General features: G+C 46.4%; 1 protein-coding gene across 1 annotated transcript in view; it reads right to left on the bottom strand.

Annotated features, from left to right (window-relative positions):
* Window positions 1-15125, bottom strand: part of DNAH9 (dynein axonemal heavy chain 9) — a 303991-nt gene that overhangs the window by 147285 nt on the left and 141581 nt on the right. Inside the window, 3 exon segments of the mRNA XM_057311241.1 lie at window positions 2294-2533; window positions 3090-3192; window positions 4814-4979. Of these exon segments, the coding sequence (XP_057167224.1) occupies window positions 2294-2533; window positions 3090-3192; window positions 4814-4979 (509 nt within the window).

Raw genomic sequence — 15125 nt, forward strand, 5'->3', positions numbered from 1 at the left:
TGGGACGGTACAGTGAACATCCTAGCTTTGGATGGCAGCGCTGCTGCCTACCCAGTCGTGCACAAGGTCCTCGATGTGTCTGCGGCACAGTGCTGTCCTTTCCAAGTTGGAAATAACCAGTATTTTACCTTACATGATCGTTTTGAGGATGAGATGGTTAGCTAAAAGACGTACAAGGCCTAGGAGCGTGCTTGGTCAATGCTGGCTATTGTTAGAGACCCATGTCAGACTTTCTATGACGGCCCACTCTGGCCTCAAATGATCTTTGCAATCTCATCTCTCAGCGACCCCCTCCACCTTACCCTCTACTCCCATGGGGCCAGATGCTTGCTATTCATTCCGCGGACACTGTCTGTACTTTCCCGCCTTGATGACCATTCATGCTGTCATCTAGCTGGTAACTTCCCCAAGCCTCTCTTAAATTGGGATAATAATGCGCATCCCAAAGGGTTGTCATCAGTGCACCTTTCAGGGCGTCTGGGTGACAAGGTGTCTGTCCGGGCAGGAGCTGTATGCTTCTGGTAAAAGAGACTTAATGCCCTCCTCCCTTCAGCTCTGCCCTATGAGCAATGTGAATTTGCTTCAGTGATGTTATCTTCGTTTTTTGCATTTGGGAAATGACAATGGAAGGAATGCAGAGAAAACTATTTTGCAGGCCCTGCTGGTGTACCCATTGTTTCTGGGATCAAAATAGTTTTCTCTGCATTCCTTCCATTGTCATTTCCCAAATGCAAAAAAGGAAGTTAACATCACTGAAGCAAATTCACATTGCTCATAGGGCAGAGCTGAAGGGAGGTGACACCCCCCCCCCCCCGGAGATTTCAGAGAGAGGGTGTGTGATAACAGAGGTCTTTCTCAGGTGACACTCAAAAGATGAGAGATGAGAGTGGGCACACACGAACTTTGCTATTGTCCCGGCCTCACGCTTACAAGGCTTGGAGCAGAGTCCTTCTTGCTGCCTCAACTACCTCATGCTCGTTCTCCTCGTCAGAAGCACAGATGAGGACAGAATGGTGTGAAGGATGGAGGGCCTGACCAGGAATCCAAAGACCCGGATTCTTGTTCTAGTTCCTTCACCGGCTGGCTGTGTGCTCTCAGGAAAATCTATGGAATCCCTGGGGGCGGGGGAGGGAGGCATCTCTGTTTCTCCTCGTTTCTAGCAGAGTTCACGTTTCAGAGGTACAGGCCCCTGGAGGGCTGTCCGTAGCCAGCTTAGGTGTGTTCTCCAAGACTTGCCCTCACAGGGGGCTTGGTGTCTCCACCGTTAGTTTCGGCCGTTCTGGAACACAGTGGTTAGATCTCTGAACTAATGTTTGGGGGATTTCTGCTCTTTACAACCCAAAGTCCTGGCTGGCCCATTCAGGCCCCGTGTCCTCAGGGTCTGGACCTCGCTAGTCTGACATTCTCCAGAATCCTACCTGCACAGGTAACGAATTCCAAACACATGTGCTCGTCATGGCGGGTCCTGCCTCACTCCCTGAACACACACTGACTGACATTTCCTTCCAGGAGTGGCCTCTGCTGGGTGTAAAAGGCATCCTTCCCTCTATCCTTGCTCAGGGCTCTCTGGGGGAGGAGTCTCTCTGAAAAGCTGTTTCTACAGATTCCTGTCCAGGACTGGAAAGTTGTGGACCCCCCCCCCCCCGCGAGGATGGCGTGCCTGACCAAGAGGAAGAGGGGGCTGCGCTTTGCCACATTGCCCTCTGGACGTTTCGGCAACGAAGGGTCAAGCAATGGAAAGCAACGGGCAGAGACAGGCCATCACTATTCAGAGGAGCAGCTGGAAAGAGTCTCAAATGGCTGTGGCCTGGAACGGAACCTGGAATTTTAAAACCGAGGCCTCCCAGGGGCTGGCAGATGGTATCTTAAGAATATTACGACATGGCTTTTTTCAGGAAGCGGCACTATCCTGCCGTGACTTGGGACATTCTTTTTGATCCCAAGAACAATGGGTACACCAGCAGGACCTGCAAAATAGTTTTCTCTGCATTCCTTCCAAGGGATGCTGGAATCATTACATAACATATTCTTCAAGATGCTGAGCCTTCCACCCAAAGGAACCAACCCAGAAACGCGTCCTGAGGAATGACATCACTGGCAAACAGGACTCTATGTGGTTGACGTCCTTCCTCACAGATCCCACGGCACCCTAATTACCTGCTTATTATGCTCATGAGTCCATATGAACTGTGCCTTTGTCTAAGAGTTCGGCATTAACTATTATTTTACTAGGAGAGGAAGGGACTGGATCATCACTAAGCCTTCTGGGGTGTCTCCGAGCAGATGGACTCACCTGGAAAATGTTGGCAAAGTCTCTGAGGTTGAAAACGTAGTGGAATTTGATCGCTGTGGGTAGGAACGTGGTGGCGACTTTCTGGTGGAAGGTCAGGGCCAGATTGATGAGCTGGGGGCTGGATTTCTGCAGGGCCGCTGGGAAGCGTCCGAGTGTTAGGTGCTGAGTCAAGATGGTGCCGTAGATGGAGGCCAGGGCGTCTGCTCCCGGGAAGGAGAGGACGAACACGCTGAAATGGCGCTGCCCAGGGGAACAGGCATGTGAGATAGAGTCAAGAGTTCGAGTCAAAATCGCCTTTTGGGGATTTGGGTAAAATAATGAGGAATTCTTAGAAGGGCTTTGGATTCTAGATTCTGGTCACATTTCTCACACTGAACCTAACTTTGGTTGAATCTAAATGTCTGGAGGAGTAATGGGCTTTGGGCCTTTAGTCGAAGATGTCAGCAGGTGGTCGGAAGAGAACGGAACTTGACGTCAGAGCAATAGAATTCAAACCAGTATTTGACAGTGAAGACGCACATGACCTTAGGAGAACCGTTCGTCTCTCTGAAGTTTTCCTACTCTGAAGAATGAGCGAAACAGACGGACCCCATGACCCCTTCCAGCTCGAAAAGCTTCACGACTCTGGGTCTAGGAGTATCTTTTCCCCCCTAGAAATGCAAATCAGCATCCTGTATGGTTTGTCACTTTCAGAGGCTGGACGGGGGAAGGGCCAATGACTACTTGTCACTGGGTGATATCCGCTCTGGTAAGGTAGAATTCATCCAGGATTCGGGTACCACAGCTCCTCCCATACCTGAAGCCGTGGGTTGATGGTGAAGCTGCCTGCGGTGGGGTTCATACAGGAAACGTACTGGACATTCCTGATCTCCTTCAGGGACAGCTTGCTCCGATCATACCTGGGACAGGCAGAAACCACAGTGAGAGTCGGGTGAGGGTCCAAGCAGGTGAGTGTCTTGTCAAGGTGAGGTGGGATGTGCCCTTTCATTCATGTGTTTGGGCGGTTAAAAAAAAAAAAAAAGTCTAGATCCATTGGTAGAGGTCGAAAAAGCCAAAAGCCTAGGCCCCAATCCTGAGGGGCCTAACATCTATGGAAGTAGTGTAGGAGAAAGAAGCCATAAAGATGGACTAAGGGGCGGGGGGAAATCCAGGGTGTGTGGCACCCCAGGAGGCAAAGGAAGTTAGTATTTCTAAAAGGAGAGAGCAGTCAACCATGTCCAGCTATAGAGAGAAGAAGAAAGACAGTGACCTAACCCAATGGGTCTGTTAGGTCTTACATAAAGACAGAGTTAGGGATTGAACAAGAACAACAGGTCAGTAAAGTGGAAGAAACAGAAACCAGCCAGTGGGGTGAGCTGGGATGGGGAAGTGGAAATAGAGCAATTTGGCTATGTAGGGAGAGACAACAGGCCAATAATTACAAAATGATGTTTCTGAACACAACAGAGGAAATTGAGATGAGTCTCAATATTGAGGAGAAGGAAATATCCAGGAGATGAGAGGCAGTTAACACAGGAGGGGGTAGAGAGTAGAAGCAAGAAGCTGGTGATGGTTCAGCTTCAGGGAAGGTGTGTCAGGACGGGGGAGAAAGGGACACAGGGGGAAGCAAGTTATAGACATGGAAGCAAGAAACAAAGATGGCGCCCATGGTCACCAGCGGAGGTGGGGTAGGAAGCTTGCGGACGGACAGAAGGTAGGAAATAGCCATTGCTGAGGCTGGAAATGCAAACATGCCAAGGCAACAGGGCAGGATTTCCAGGGAGCTTCTACTGCCCATCTAAGGCATGTGACCATGAGTCTGACGTAACACTCGTGTGCCGTCCAGATGCTGGCGGGCACACTGCGGATGGCAGCATACGGCAGGAATCCCACAAAGACGTGAGCCATGACTGAAAGGCAGCTCAGGTCACCATCACAACCATCATTCTCCCTGAGCCCCCTCTTCGCACTGACCACTCTCTCAGCAGCTCATTCAATGTGGGGTAGGAAAGGTGAGCCACAGTGGTCTCTCCCATCCCGGACTTTTCTTTTTTTTCCTGACAAGTTCAGACCTTTTGCCATGAACCATTACGCTGTTTCAAGAGACAGTGGCAGACCCTGTGAGTCGTTCTGAAAGAGACAAAGGCTGGTAAGGCCTGTAGACATCTGGGCACTCCACAGCGCGTGAGCTGTTACCGCTCTAGGACCTGCTCAGTGCTACCGGACCACAGTGGGGGACAGGAGCGGTTAATTCTGCTCTGGGGGTTTGGAGAAGGCAACTTTGGAGATGAATGTGGAAGAAAAAGGTGGGTTCCCCCCCACTTAGAGGAGAGCACAGCATCTTCTCTGACCAAACTTCCACTTAGGCATTAATGCCTCTGTCTGAAAGAGCTGCCCAGGAAACAGAACCCTGTGAGGAATGTGGTACCAGCACTCAACGGTGGTGTGTGTCTCCAGCGAAATAGCCTTCAGCCCTGCCTTAGGCCTCCCCCTCCCTCCACCGCCCCGTGGGCCCCAGGCCCTTTGCACATGTGCTCTTACCAGTGGCCATAGTCCAGATGCTGCCGGATGAGGGTGTGGGGCTGCACGGTCCCGTAGGCATCCACCTCCGGCATGTTCATGTCATCGATGAAATAGATAAGCTTCTTGTTGCCTGGGGGGCCATAATTTCGGCCAGCCTTCTTTTCTAGAGGCTTTTCTAGGACAGCTAAGGAGATGAGCCAGTTAGTGAAGGAGGGAGGTTCAGTGTACACTCACTTGCAAACAGCAGCAGTTACCACCAGATCCAGGACATTCTACGGGACCAGCAGTGACGCTGGGCATCAGGTGCTAGCGAGAGTGACTGCATCGACCCGGCGTTCAACACCTTACAACGTGCCCTGTGTCAGGTCCTTACAAATGCGGACGATCTCAGTGAATCTGTGCAACATCCGTGCAAGATCAGTATTATCATCCCATTTTACAGGTGAGGACACTGAGGCTCAGAAGAGCAAAGGCACTTTTCTAAAGTGAAGCCAAGATACAGATCTGGAGCGGTCAAATTTCAGAGCCCAGGCTCCGTCTCTCTTACTTGTGGTCCCCAGTTGTCTTGGCTTATAGAGTAGAAACAGAAGAGACCGGCACAGTCTCGAGGCCTGGGACTCTACCCTCAAGGAAATCTACAAATAAACGGATCCTGGGGAGACCTGCCCCCTCTGGGTCAGACAGCGCAGGAGCATGAAGGCTGTGGCTCCCACATCGGGGTGGGTGGAGGCCCCTTCCACGCCTGGGGGATAAGACGGGTGCTATTGGATAGTTTGTCAGCCGAGGTCTCAGAGAGTTCACCCCTGGGGTGAACAACACCCTCAGAGAATTTCCCAGAAGCTTCCAGCACCATGAAGGGCTCCTCCGCTCCTTCATGTTATTTCAGGCTCCTTGCAGAGCATCTCAGCACCTTTCTGGAGTCTTCATTACAGACTCCCTTCTGGAATCATCCCTTCACACAGCGCTGTTGCCTAGCCTGATGGGACTTGTTGAGAACAACCTTAAGTAATGAAGCGGAGATCTATGTACTCCCCCCCCCAATAAAGCAATTAAATATGTATTGCGAGAACTGACACTTCTTATTACAGCTGGAAATTCTAAGAACCCTCTGATTCCTTCTCTTGCAAAACAAGTTTGTAAACAAGGAGAAAGTGTCAATAGACATTTGGAGGTGACAGATAGAAGACGAGTTCCTTCAAGAAGCTTGAATATTCTAATTTTCTGGTCCTGAGTTAAATTAAGTGTTTCAAATATGAATTAGATTTAAATTTAATTAGCATCCAATTAACATACCCTATCAACCAATTAATCACCCAACACCTTTTTCCCCCTAAAGATATAACAACTATATATGAGATCTGTCAAAATGAAATATAATTAATGGGCTGCCAAGGACATGTTTTTGAGAACAGTCCTTCTAGTAGGAAAATCTCCTCTTAGGAAGACTTGTTTCTCCTCCCCCCAGAGGAGTGATACTCAGATCAACCCCTGGAATGAGGCAGACCCCTATAATTTGGGTTGATTAAGCTCTTTACGGTTCTAAAGGCTTGTTGAGGAGAAAAGCATGTCAGTTAGCAAGGAGTGGGCTTGGAAGGTCATCCCAAAAGGATGATGTCGAGTCCTCCAGGGAGGGAGGACTCCCTCAGGAAAGGCATACATGTTTTTGATCCTTGCGTGGTCAAGCTCTGCTCCATGTCACATCTCGGATGGCGGGGGAGTTAAGTGACTGCTTCCAGACAGAAGTGGAGGAACAGAGGTGGGTCTCAGTGTTAGCAAACATGTTGGTGAGAAGTAGAAAGAACTGCGATCGTCCCCGCATACTCCTGGGTTCCGCATTGTCGTAAACAAGTCCTGACAGTCAAGCCCATACCTGGGCCTGGAGTTCATCCGCTCCATCTTTTTTTTAAGATTGATTGATTGATTTAGAGAGCGTGAGCGAGCGAGCAAGGGTTGGAGGAGAGGCAGGGAGGGAGAGACGGAATCTCAAGCAGACTCCCCGCTGAGCGCAGAGCCTGATGCAGGGCTTGGTCTCACGACCCTGAGACCATGACCTGAGCCGAGGTCAAGAGCTGGACGTTTAACCCCAGGCACCCCTATCTGATCCATGTTACCCAACTTCTCCACGTGGACCGGCCTTGCATCCAGCCGGTGGCCATATCCTACGCTAGCTGCCCTCTGCTTTTATTCACACGGTTCCTTCTGCAATATTTCAACACCACCGCGCGTTTGAGGAGCAATTTCAATGTCAAAGTGGGTTCCCATCTGTTCTCATTTCACTGTCTCCACTGGGACCACCCTTTGCCCATCGGCTCTCACCTGCTTGCTATGACATCCTCCCAAACGGCCTCCCTGCTTTCGCCCTGGATCCCTTCACTACGTAGTACTCTCAAAACAGCAGACAGAAGTCCCCTTGCAAGATGTGAATCGGATCATGCCAGTCTCCTGCTTAAAACTCACCCAGGACATCCCATCTCGCCTGGGGCAAAAGCCAGTCTGGTTACATCCACAAACCTTGTGTCTCTGTTTTTCTCTCTGATGCTCCCCTGTCCACTCTTTCAGCTCCAGCCGTCCTGCTCTGCTACATTCGTGGCCACAGGGCCTTTGCTCTGGCTGATGCTCCTGCCTTGCAGTCCTTTCTCCCAAAGGCCAGCCCAGCCTGTTCCCTCGTTTCCATCAGGCATTTATCTGCTCAAATGCCATTTCTCAGTGAGCCCTGCCCTGCACAAGGGCCAAAGTTAACCCTCACCCCCAATTCCCTGTGCCTGCTTCGTTAAAACTTCACTTAAAATGCTCTATACCCAACTTATTTATCTTACATATTATCTTAACCCCTCTGCACTATAAACTCCATGGGGACAGGAATCTTTCTCTGCTTTTCTCACCGTCCTAACCTCAGCACCTAGAACATTAGCTCACACACAGCAGGGTGTTCGAAAGACATTTAAGACACCAATGAATGAACTTTACGACAAACCCCATGAATGGCAAAGAAAGATACGTTATTGCTATTTTGTAACTAAGAAAACGAAGGCTAAGGCAGGTTGCCTGCCTTGCCAGAATTAGGATCCAGGTCTGTAGATACTGATCCCAGTGCCTCTCTCATATGACTCAGGCAGTGAGTCCTTGGAAGCCCTCACACCCCAGTCCCTGTCCAGAGCTGTCCTGGTGATTCCTGTCCCATAGATTTCTCTGGTCTCTGAACTCAGAGCAGGGTGTCCATGCATTCGTGCACATCACTGAAGACCCGGTTCTGTATGGGGTCCGTGTTATCACTGACCCCTCAGAGCAGCCCTACCATGTATAAAAATCTTTTAACAAATGAGAAAACCGAGGCTTAGAGAATATCAGGGGCTCTATCCCACGTCCTGTAGCTGCTGAGTGGCCAAGCCAGGACTCTAACCCTGGTCACCTGGAGTAGTCGGGACTCTGAACCACTCGAATACTCTCACGACACGGCTTCTGCCCTTGACAACGCCCCAGCTTGGTGAACTCACTGCCTGACCACATTTTTGACAGAGATCATTAGCAGTTAATAATGTCTGACTTCCTTTTTCCTCTTCTTGGAACTCTTTTCCTCCCACGTTATCTAGTTTTTTTCATGTGTTAAGACATTTCCATTATTATTGGAAGGGCTTTGCGTTTATTCTTTCCAAATGTAACGTGCTCTGCATGATTGTAAAAAGAATACATATTCATGATATAAAGGTTAAAAAGCACAAAAAATCATAATGATGAAAGTGAAAATTATCGGGGATTTGATCACCTCTCAGGAGCCATTAGTTTCAATATTTTGGTGCATTTTATCCCAGTCTATTCATTCTGTTCAATTTTTCCTTTACAAAATCAGAATTATACTCCATATTCTGCTCATATATATATACGGATACATATATATACGGATATATATATATGCAACCCACGTGTCATAAACATCATTATATAATAACATATCCTCCTACAACATGATTTTAATTGCTGCACTGTGCTCCATAATTTGGAGGTACCAAAATTTATGGGATGGCTTCTCTGTTGTCTGAAACGTAAATTGTATTCCATTTCTTTATACTCTGAAGCTACCTTTGCTCATCCTGAGCAGAATGTCCTGCCCGCGAGGTGACAAATCTTTCATGATTTCATTCTGTGTCATCTCCTTTTTGAAAGACAGCAAGGCAGGTGGACAAGAGCTGCTTAGCTATGATGACGTAAGTGTCATGAGGCTCCTGTGAGGTCGAGAGTCTGATCAGATCTTTTCTGGTCCCGTCCAACCTCTGACTTTTAGTGAATAGGTTATGGAGATTCGTATTACACAAAGATTGAGATGCCCGAGCTCCTATCTGATTAGTGCAATTAAGTACTCAAATATTTGTTCAATAATTTAAATCACAGGAGGATGGGAAGAGAATTCTGAATTGTGAAGAGTGTCATCTTTATCCTTCTCTCTTTATGTTGCAAATATAAGCCCGTTGATGACGCTGTCCGTTTCTTTGCTTCTCCTTTTTCTCTTTCTAGACCACCCTGCCTATGGGTCATTGCAAATTCCTTTGGTTTTAAAAATCACTTATATTTTCTAAAAGAATGAGAAGAGGCTGCAAGTATTGCAACAGACATAAAACAGGCCAATTAAAAGACTAAACGGGGATTCCAAAATAATACATGAAAGAAACGAATTTGGACCCATCACCTAGGATGACACCGTTATTACAGTAAAATAAAAATGTATTGCACGCTGTCCTACCTGAAATCTCAGAACTAAATCTGTTTTTAATTACGGCAAGCACGTCACCCTGGATTACTGGAACAAATCCGCCTCTCGTTTCGTATGAACAAAAATTTTCCAGCCACTAAATTCTAAAGGGCACGTATTAGGGATGCTTACAAAAGAATATTTGGGCATGATCTTCAACTGGGGTTTCATAGGAGATACAAAAGTAACTTAAAATGATCTTTTATCATCCTAAACCTCAACAAAGCCCATGGTGGATCATTAAATGGTAACGCAGGAAAGGAATGAAAGCAATGCGGTGGGTTTGTGGGGGCTGCAGGAGCTGGGGGGACGGGGATGTGCGTGGGTCCCTGCCTCTCTCAGCGTGAGGTGTCAGCATTCTAAATCTGCGCTTTGGGCAGCTGTTGGAGGGAAGTCAATAGAAATCTGATGTTTCGATGGCTACCCGAAGGGCCTATTTTATTTACTATCAAAGGGAAAGATATCCATGTGCTGTAGATATCAGATGAACAGAAGCAAAGTTGGCATTCTATTATGGAAAGCGAGAAGCATGACTTACAGTCTTATCAAAGCAGAAGGCGGCTATAGCTCGAAATAAGACAGCTTGGCTATTAACTCATTGTGCGACTTTCAGGGAAGTCACTTAACACCTGTAAGCCTCATTTTTCTCATCTCGCAAACACAGAGACTATCGGATCTGTGAGGGATACCATTTCCAAGTTCCTTCTCTTTAGTCACTTTCAAGCTGGGGTGGCCATGTTCCAAATCATAGGGGATCCTGGAGAGCCGTCTGCCTGACATGGGCACTAACTCTCCCCTTCATCTTTTTCTTTTTTCCATTTGGAATGCAGATGTGATGGCTGGAGCAGCAGCCATTCTGCCACTCTGAGGGAGCAGCCAAGAGCATAGCTACTACAGCATTGATACCATTGAGCCATTCATTTAGCATTAGCAACTGCCTACTTCAAGACTTCTTGTTGCATGAAAAAAATCTCTTTATGTCATTACTGTCAGATTTTCTGCTGCATGCAGGCAAAGGCATTACTGACATTCTCTTGTTGAACAGGGAGGGCTAAATGAACCAAACGGGTAAGACCCTTAGCCCAAAGTTTGGCACAGTATAAACATTACATAGAGCATGTCCTTTATGTCCTTTAGTATAGTTGAGCTTAAACCCCCCAAACCACCTCTTTTGCTTGGGTTCCTTTTGTTCTGGTAGTAGGGCTTCGAAATTATTGCATAGTATTTATAGATCCTTAAATTCAAGAAGGATTTGATATTATTATAATAATAGCTTCCATTTACTAAGCCCTTATTGCACGCGAGGACTCGTTCCGAGTGTTTTACATACTTTATCTTGCTATTCGAGAACAAAGAAGAACGAACTGTTGATACGCTCAACAATATGGACAAATCTCAAAATCACGCTGAGTGAAAAAAGCCAGAGAAAAAGAGTGCAGATTGTAATTCCATTATAGACAATTCTAGAACATGCAAACTAACCTACTGTGACAGAAATAGGTCAGTGGTTGCCTAGGCATGGGCACGGTGGAAGGGTAAGGGGGGGGAGGCACTTTCAGAGGTGATGGATATGCTCATTATTTCAACTGTAGTGATGGTATCAGGGGTGTGCAAATATTTCAGAACTTACCAAACTGTAAACTTTAATATGTGCCATGTGTTGTATGTCAATTATAACTTGATGCTTTTTTTGAAAGGGAAAATGTCAAAAAAATCTGCTGCCTTTAGTGGGAAAATGGATAAATAGGCTGTGATTTAGTCACACAATGGAATCCTGTGCAGCAGTGAATACCAATGAAATAGATCTACATGTATCGAAATAGACAATGATTTAAAAAGTTGCTAAAGGAAGTCACAGTATGATACATATTTAAAATGTAACTATGACACAACATTGTGTATTTTATGAGTACATGTATGCACTAAAAGTGTAAATTTTCATCTTTTCATGTGTCTGTTAGCCATCTGGATGTCTTTGGAAAAATGTCTAGTCATGTCTTCTGCCCACTTTTTAATTGGATTATTTGTTTTTTGGGTGTTGAGTTGTATAAATTTTTTATATATTTTGGATACTAACACTTTATCAGCTATCATTTGCAAATATCTTCTCATTCCATAGGTTGCCTTTTAGTTTTGTTGATTATTTCCTTCTCTGTGCAGAAGCTTTTTGTTTTGATGTAGTCCCAGTAGTTTATTTTTGCCTTTGTTTTCCTTGCCGTAGGAGACATATCTAGAAAGAAGTTGCTTCAGCTGATGTCAAAGAGGTTACTATCTATGTTCTCCTCTAGGATTCTTATGGTTTCAGGTCTCACATTTGGGTCTTTCATTCACTTTGCTCAGCATCGCTGATCATCAGGGAAATGCAAATCAAAACCACAATGAGCTATCACTTCACACCGATCAGAATGACTAAAATCAACAATGTAAGAAACAACAGGTATTGGTAAGGATGAGGAGAAAAAGGATCCCTCACGCACTGCTGATGGGAATGAAAAACTGATGCAGCCACTGTGGAGAAGAGCATGGAGGTTCCTCGAAAATAGAACTACCCAAGATTCAGCAAATTGCATGACGAGGTATTTACCCAAAGGATACAAAAATACCGGTTTGCAAAGCGATACACGCACCCCAATGTTTTTAGCAGCATTATCTACAATAGACAAATTATGGAAGCAGCCCAAGTGTCCATCAACTGATGAACGGATCAAAAAGATGTGGTGTATATACAATGAAATATTACTCAGCCATAAAAAAGAATGAAATCTTACCATTTGCAACGATGTGGACGGAGCCAGACAGCAAAATGCTAAGTGAAATAAGTCAATCAGAGAAAGACAAAGACCCTATGATTTCATTCATATGTGGAATTTAAGAAACAAAACAAAGAAGCAACAGGGGAAAAAGAGAAGTAAAGAAACAGACTCTTAACTATAGAAAACAAACTGATGGTCACCGGAGGGGGGGTGGGAGTGGGGATGGGTGCACTGGTGACGGGGATTAAGGCGGGCACTTGTGATGAGCCCCCGGGTGGTGAGTGGAAGTGCTGAATCACTCTATTGTATACATGAAACTAATATCACACCTGTGTTAACTGGAATTTAAAAACTTAAAAAAAGGTCTAAGTGTGGAATGATACACATCAACTTTAGTACTGAAAGTGGGGCAGGAAGGAGGATGGGGGTGGTGTGCTGGCTGTCTTTGCAATGCTAAGACTCACTGCAAAATGACAACATTTTAACATCTGTGAAATCTGGGTGGTGGGTACATGGGCATCTGTTATATTATTTTTTGGACTTTTCTGCATGCTTGAAATATTTCATAATTTTTAAAAAGTTTAAGGAATTCTCTCCCTCCTAGTATCTAGTTCCCCCTGCCAGGGGCACCTGCTGTTATCAGTTGTTATCAGTTTATTGTATGTCCTTCTGGGGATAGCCTAAGTATGTTTAAGCACAGATATATGAGTGAATGTGTGTGTGTGTGTGTGTGTGTGTGTGTGTGTAAACATTATTATTTATCTTTTTTTTCCTCCAAATTTTTATTTAAGTTCTAATTAGTCAACGGAGTGCAGTGACAGTTTCAGGAGTAGAATTCAGTGATTCGTCACTTACATACAACCTCCAGGGCTCATCACAACAAGTGCCCTCCTTAATACCCACCACCCATCTAGCCCATCCCACACCCGCCTCCCTCCACCAACCCTCAGTTTGTCTTTTTTTTTTTTTTTTAAAGTAGGCTACCGACCCAGTGCCGAGCCCAAGGCGGGGCTTGAACTCACAACCATGAGATCAAGACAGTAGCCGAGATCAAGATGTGAGCTGAGATCAAGAGTCAGATGCTCAACCAACTGAGCCACCCAGGCGCTCCTTGTTCATCTTTCTATCTCTTTTTAAACACGACTCATTTTGGAGCATACCATATATTCTGCTCTGTGTCTTGCTTTTCTCCTGCAACAAAGCTGTGGACAGAGTTTCAACTCCGTTCATACAGAATGTCCTCATTCTTTGTAATAATGCTTAGCATTCCGTCACACGGGTAATTAGGCTACTTCCCACCGTTTGCCACTACAGAGCCGTTAAAAATGCACATTCTGCACAGCTGTCTGGGTGTACTACCTGCCCTTTGAAGCAGACTGCTTCACGACACGTTCGATCTTTTTTGTAATTACACAGGGTCTTAAGCACGACCAGCAATGAAAACACCCAGCTGCAAAAAGAAGCAAAAAGAGGGCCGGGGTCAGGATGTAGGTGGGGGAATCTGCCTCTTGTCCAGGTCAGAGCAGCTACCCTCGGAGTTCTTGTATCTCCGTCTTGAAATTTTCTGTTTCCTCTTGGATATCAACTTTATGTCTCCCCCTTTTCTAAGTGTCACGGGCACCCTTACTCCTGCCATTTTGTTGCTTCTAAAATGTTTTAGGCTAAGAAACCGAAGAAATAAAGTCGTTTGGACTTTACAGAGGCAGGAGGTTCCTAGTAAAGGGAACTTAGCATTTTTTTTGTTTTCAGAGTCAAGGGTATGGGCTCTGTTGTGTGGACTCTGTGTGCTTACGCTGGCTCCCCTGGGGCTCTGGGTGACTCCCCAGTTCCTAGTTGCTTCTGGACGGGTGAGGTTAGAGACCCCCGCTTCATCCATTCCTAGTGTGGAGGGTGGATGGGACCAAGAGGCCACTGGGGAATTCAGAGGACGCAGAAATGTTGTGTCCTGCGGCAGTAAGGGGCCAGTCTTATCCTGGGTCTATCGGACAGCAGTCGGACGCTTTTGAATACTTCTCTGTGTTCCAATGGGAGAAGAGGGGGAAATCCTCCAGGTTAGAGGCCCAGATTAAGAGAGAGAGGTCTGGGCAATGCGGGCAGCTCATCTCCTTTTCCTCGATTATAAGTTTTTATTCTCCATTTAAAGTATTTCTTTTACATTAAGAATCCTCATAATAGGATTCCAGAAAACAACTCCTCCGGAGTACTCAAATGCTCCCACTTATGATAACAGCACTAATAGTAAACATTTATTGCCGTTTTCAAAGTATTTTCTTGCCAGGGAGGCAGTATTAACCTCACGGTTAAGAGCACAGGCTTAGAAGTCGGACTGTCTGGGTTCAAACCCTGGCTCCGTCACTTACTGTGTGGCCTAGGGTGGCTTATGTAACTTCTCTGTGCCTTGATGTTCTTATCTATACATGGGGATGATACAAGGGCTTACTTCATGGGGCTGGATGGGATTAAATGATTTAAAAACATGTAAAATTCCAATCTCGGGTTGGTGCCTGACGCGTACTTGGTGAATGTCTGATAAATGCCAGCTGCTGATACTAGCATAGTTGTAAGCTGCTGAGAATCGGAGTGAATGGGGAGGGCTGATCATCTGATCGGTCACTGGACTCGAGGCTTACACATGTGCAGAGTCCTACCCTCCCGTGAACAAGAGGCGCTGGTGGATACAGCAAACAGTGTTCAGGCAAGTGAGCCAGCCAGCCATGTGAAGTCTGCTTAAGACCACTGCCGGGCGCTGGTCACGTGGCTGGTGACAGGGCGTGCCACGATGGCGGCTGAGGTCCCCTGGAATAAGGAGGCAGCTAGTGGTTCCCTGGAGTTG

Source organism: Ursus arctos, unplaced genomic scaffold (assembly GCF_023065955.2).
Source record: "Ursus arctos isolate Adak ecotype North America unplaced genomic scaffold, UrsArc2.0 scaffold_14, whole genome shotgun sequence".
Classification (NCBI taxonomy): domain Eukaryota; kingdom Metazoa; phylum Chordata; class Mammalia; order Carnivora; family Ursidae; genus Ursus; species Ursus arctos.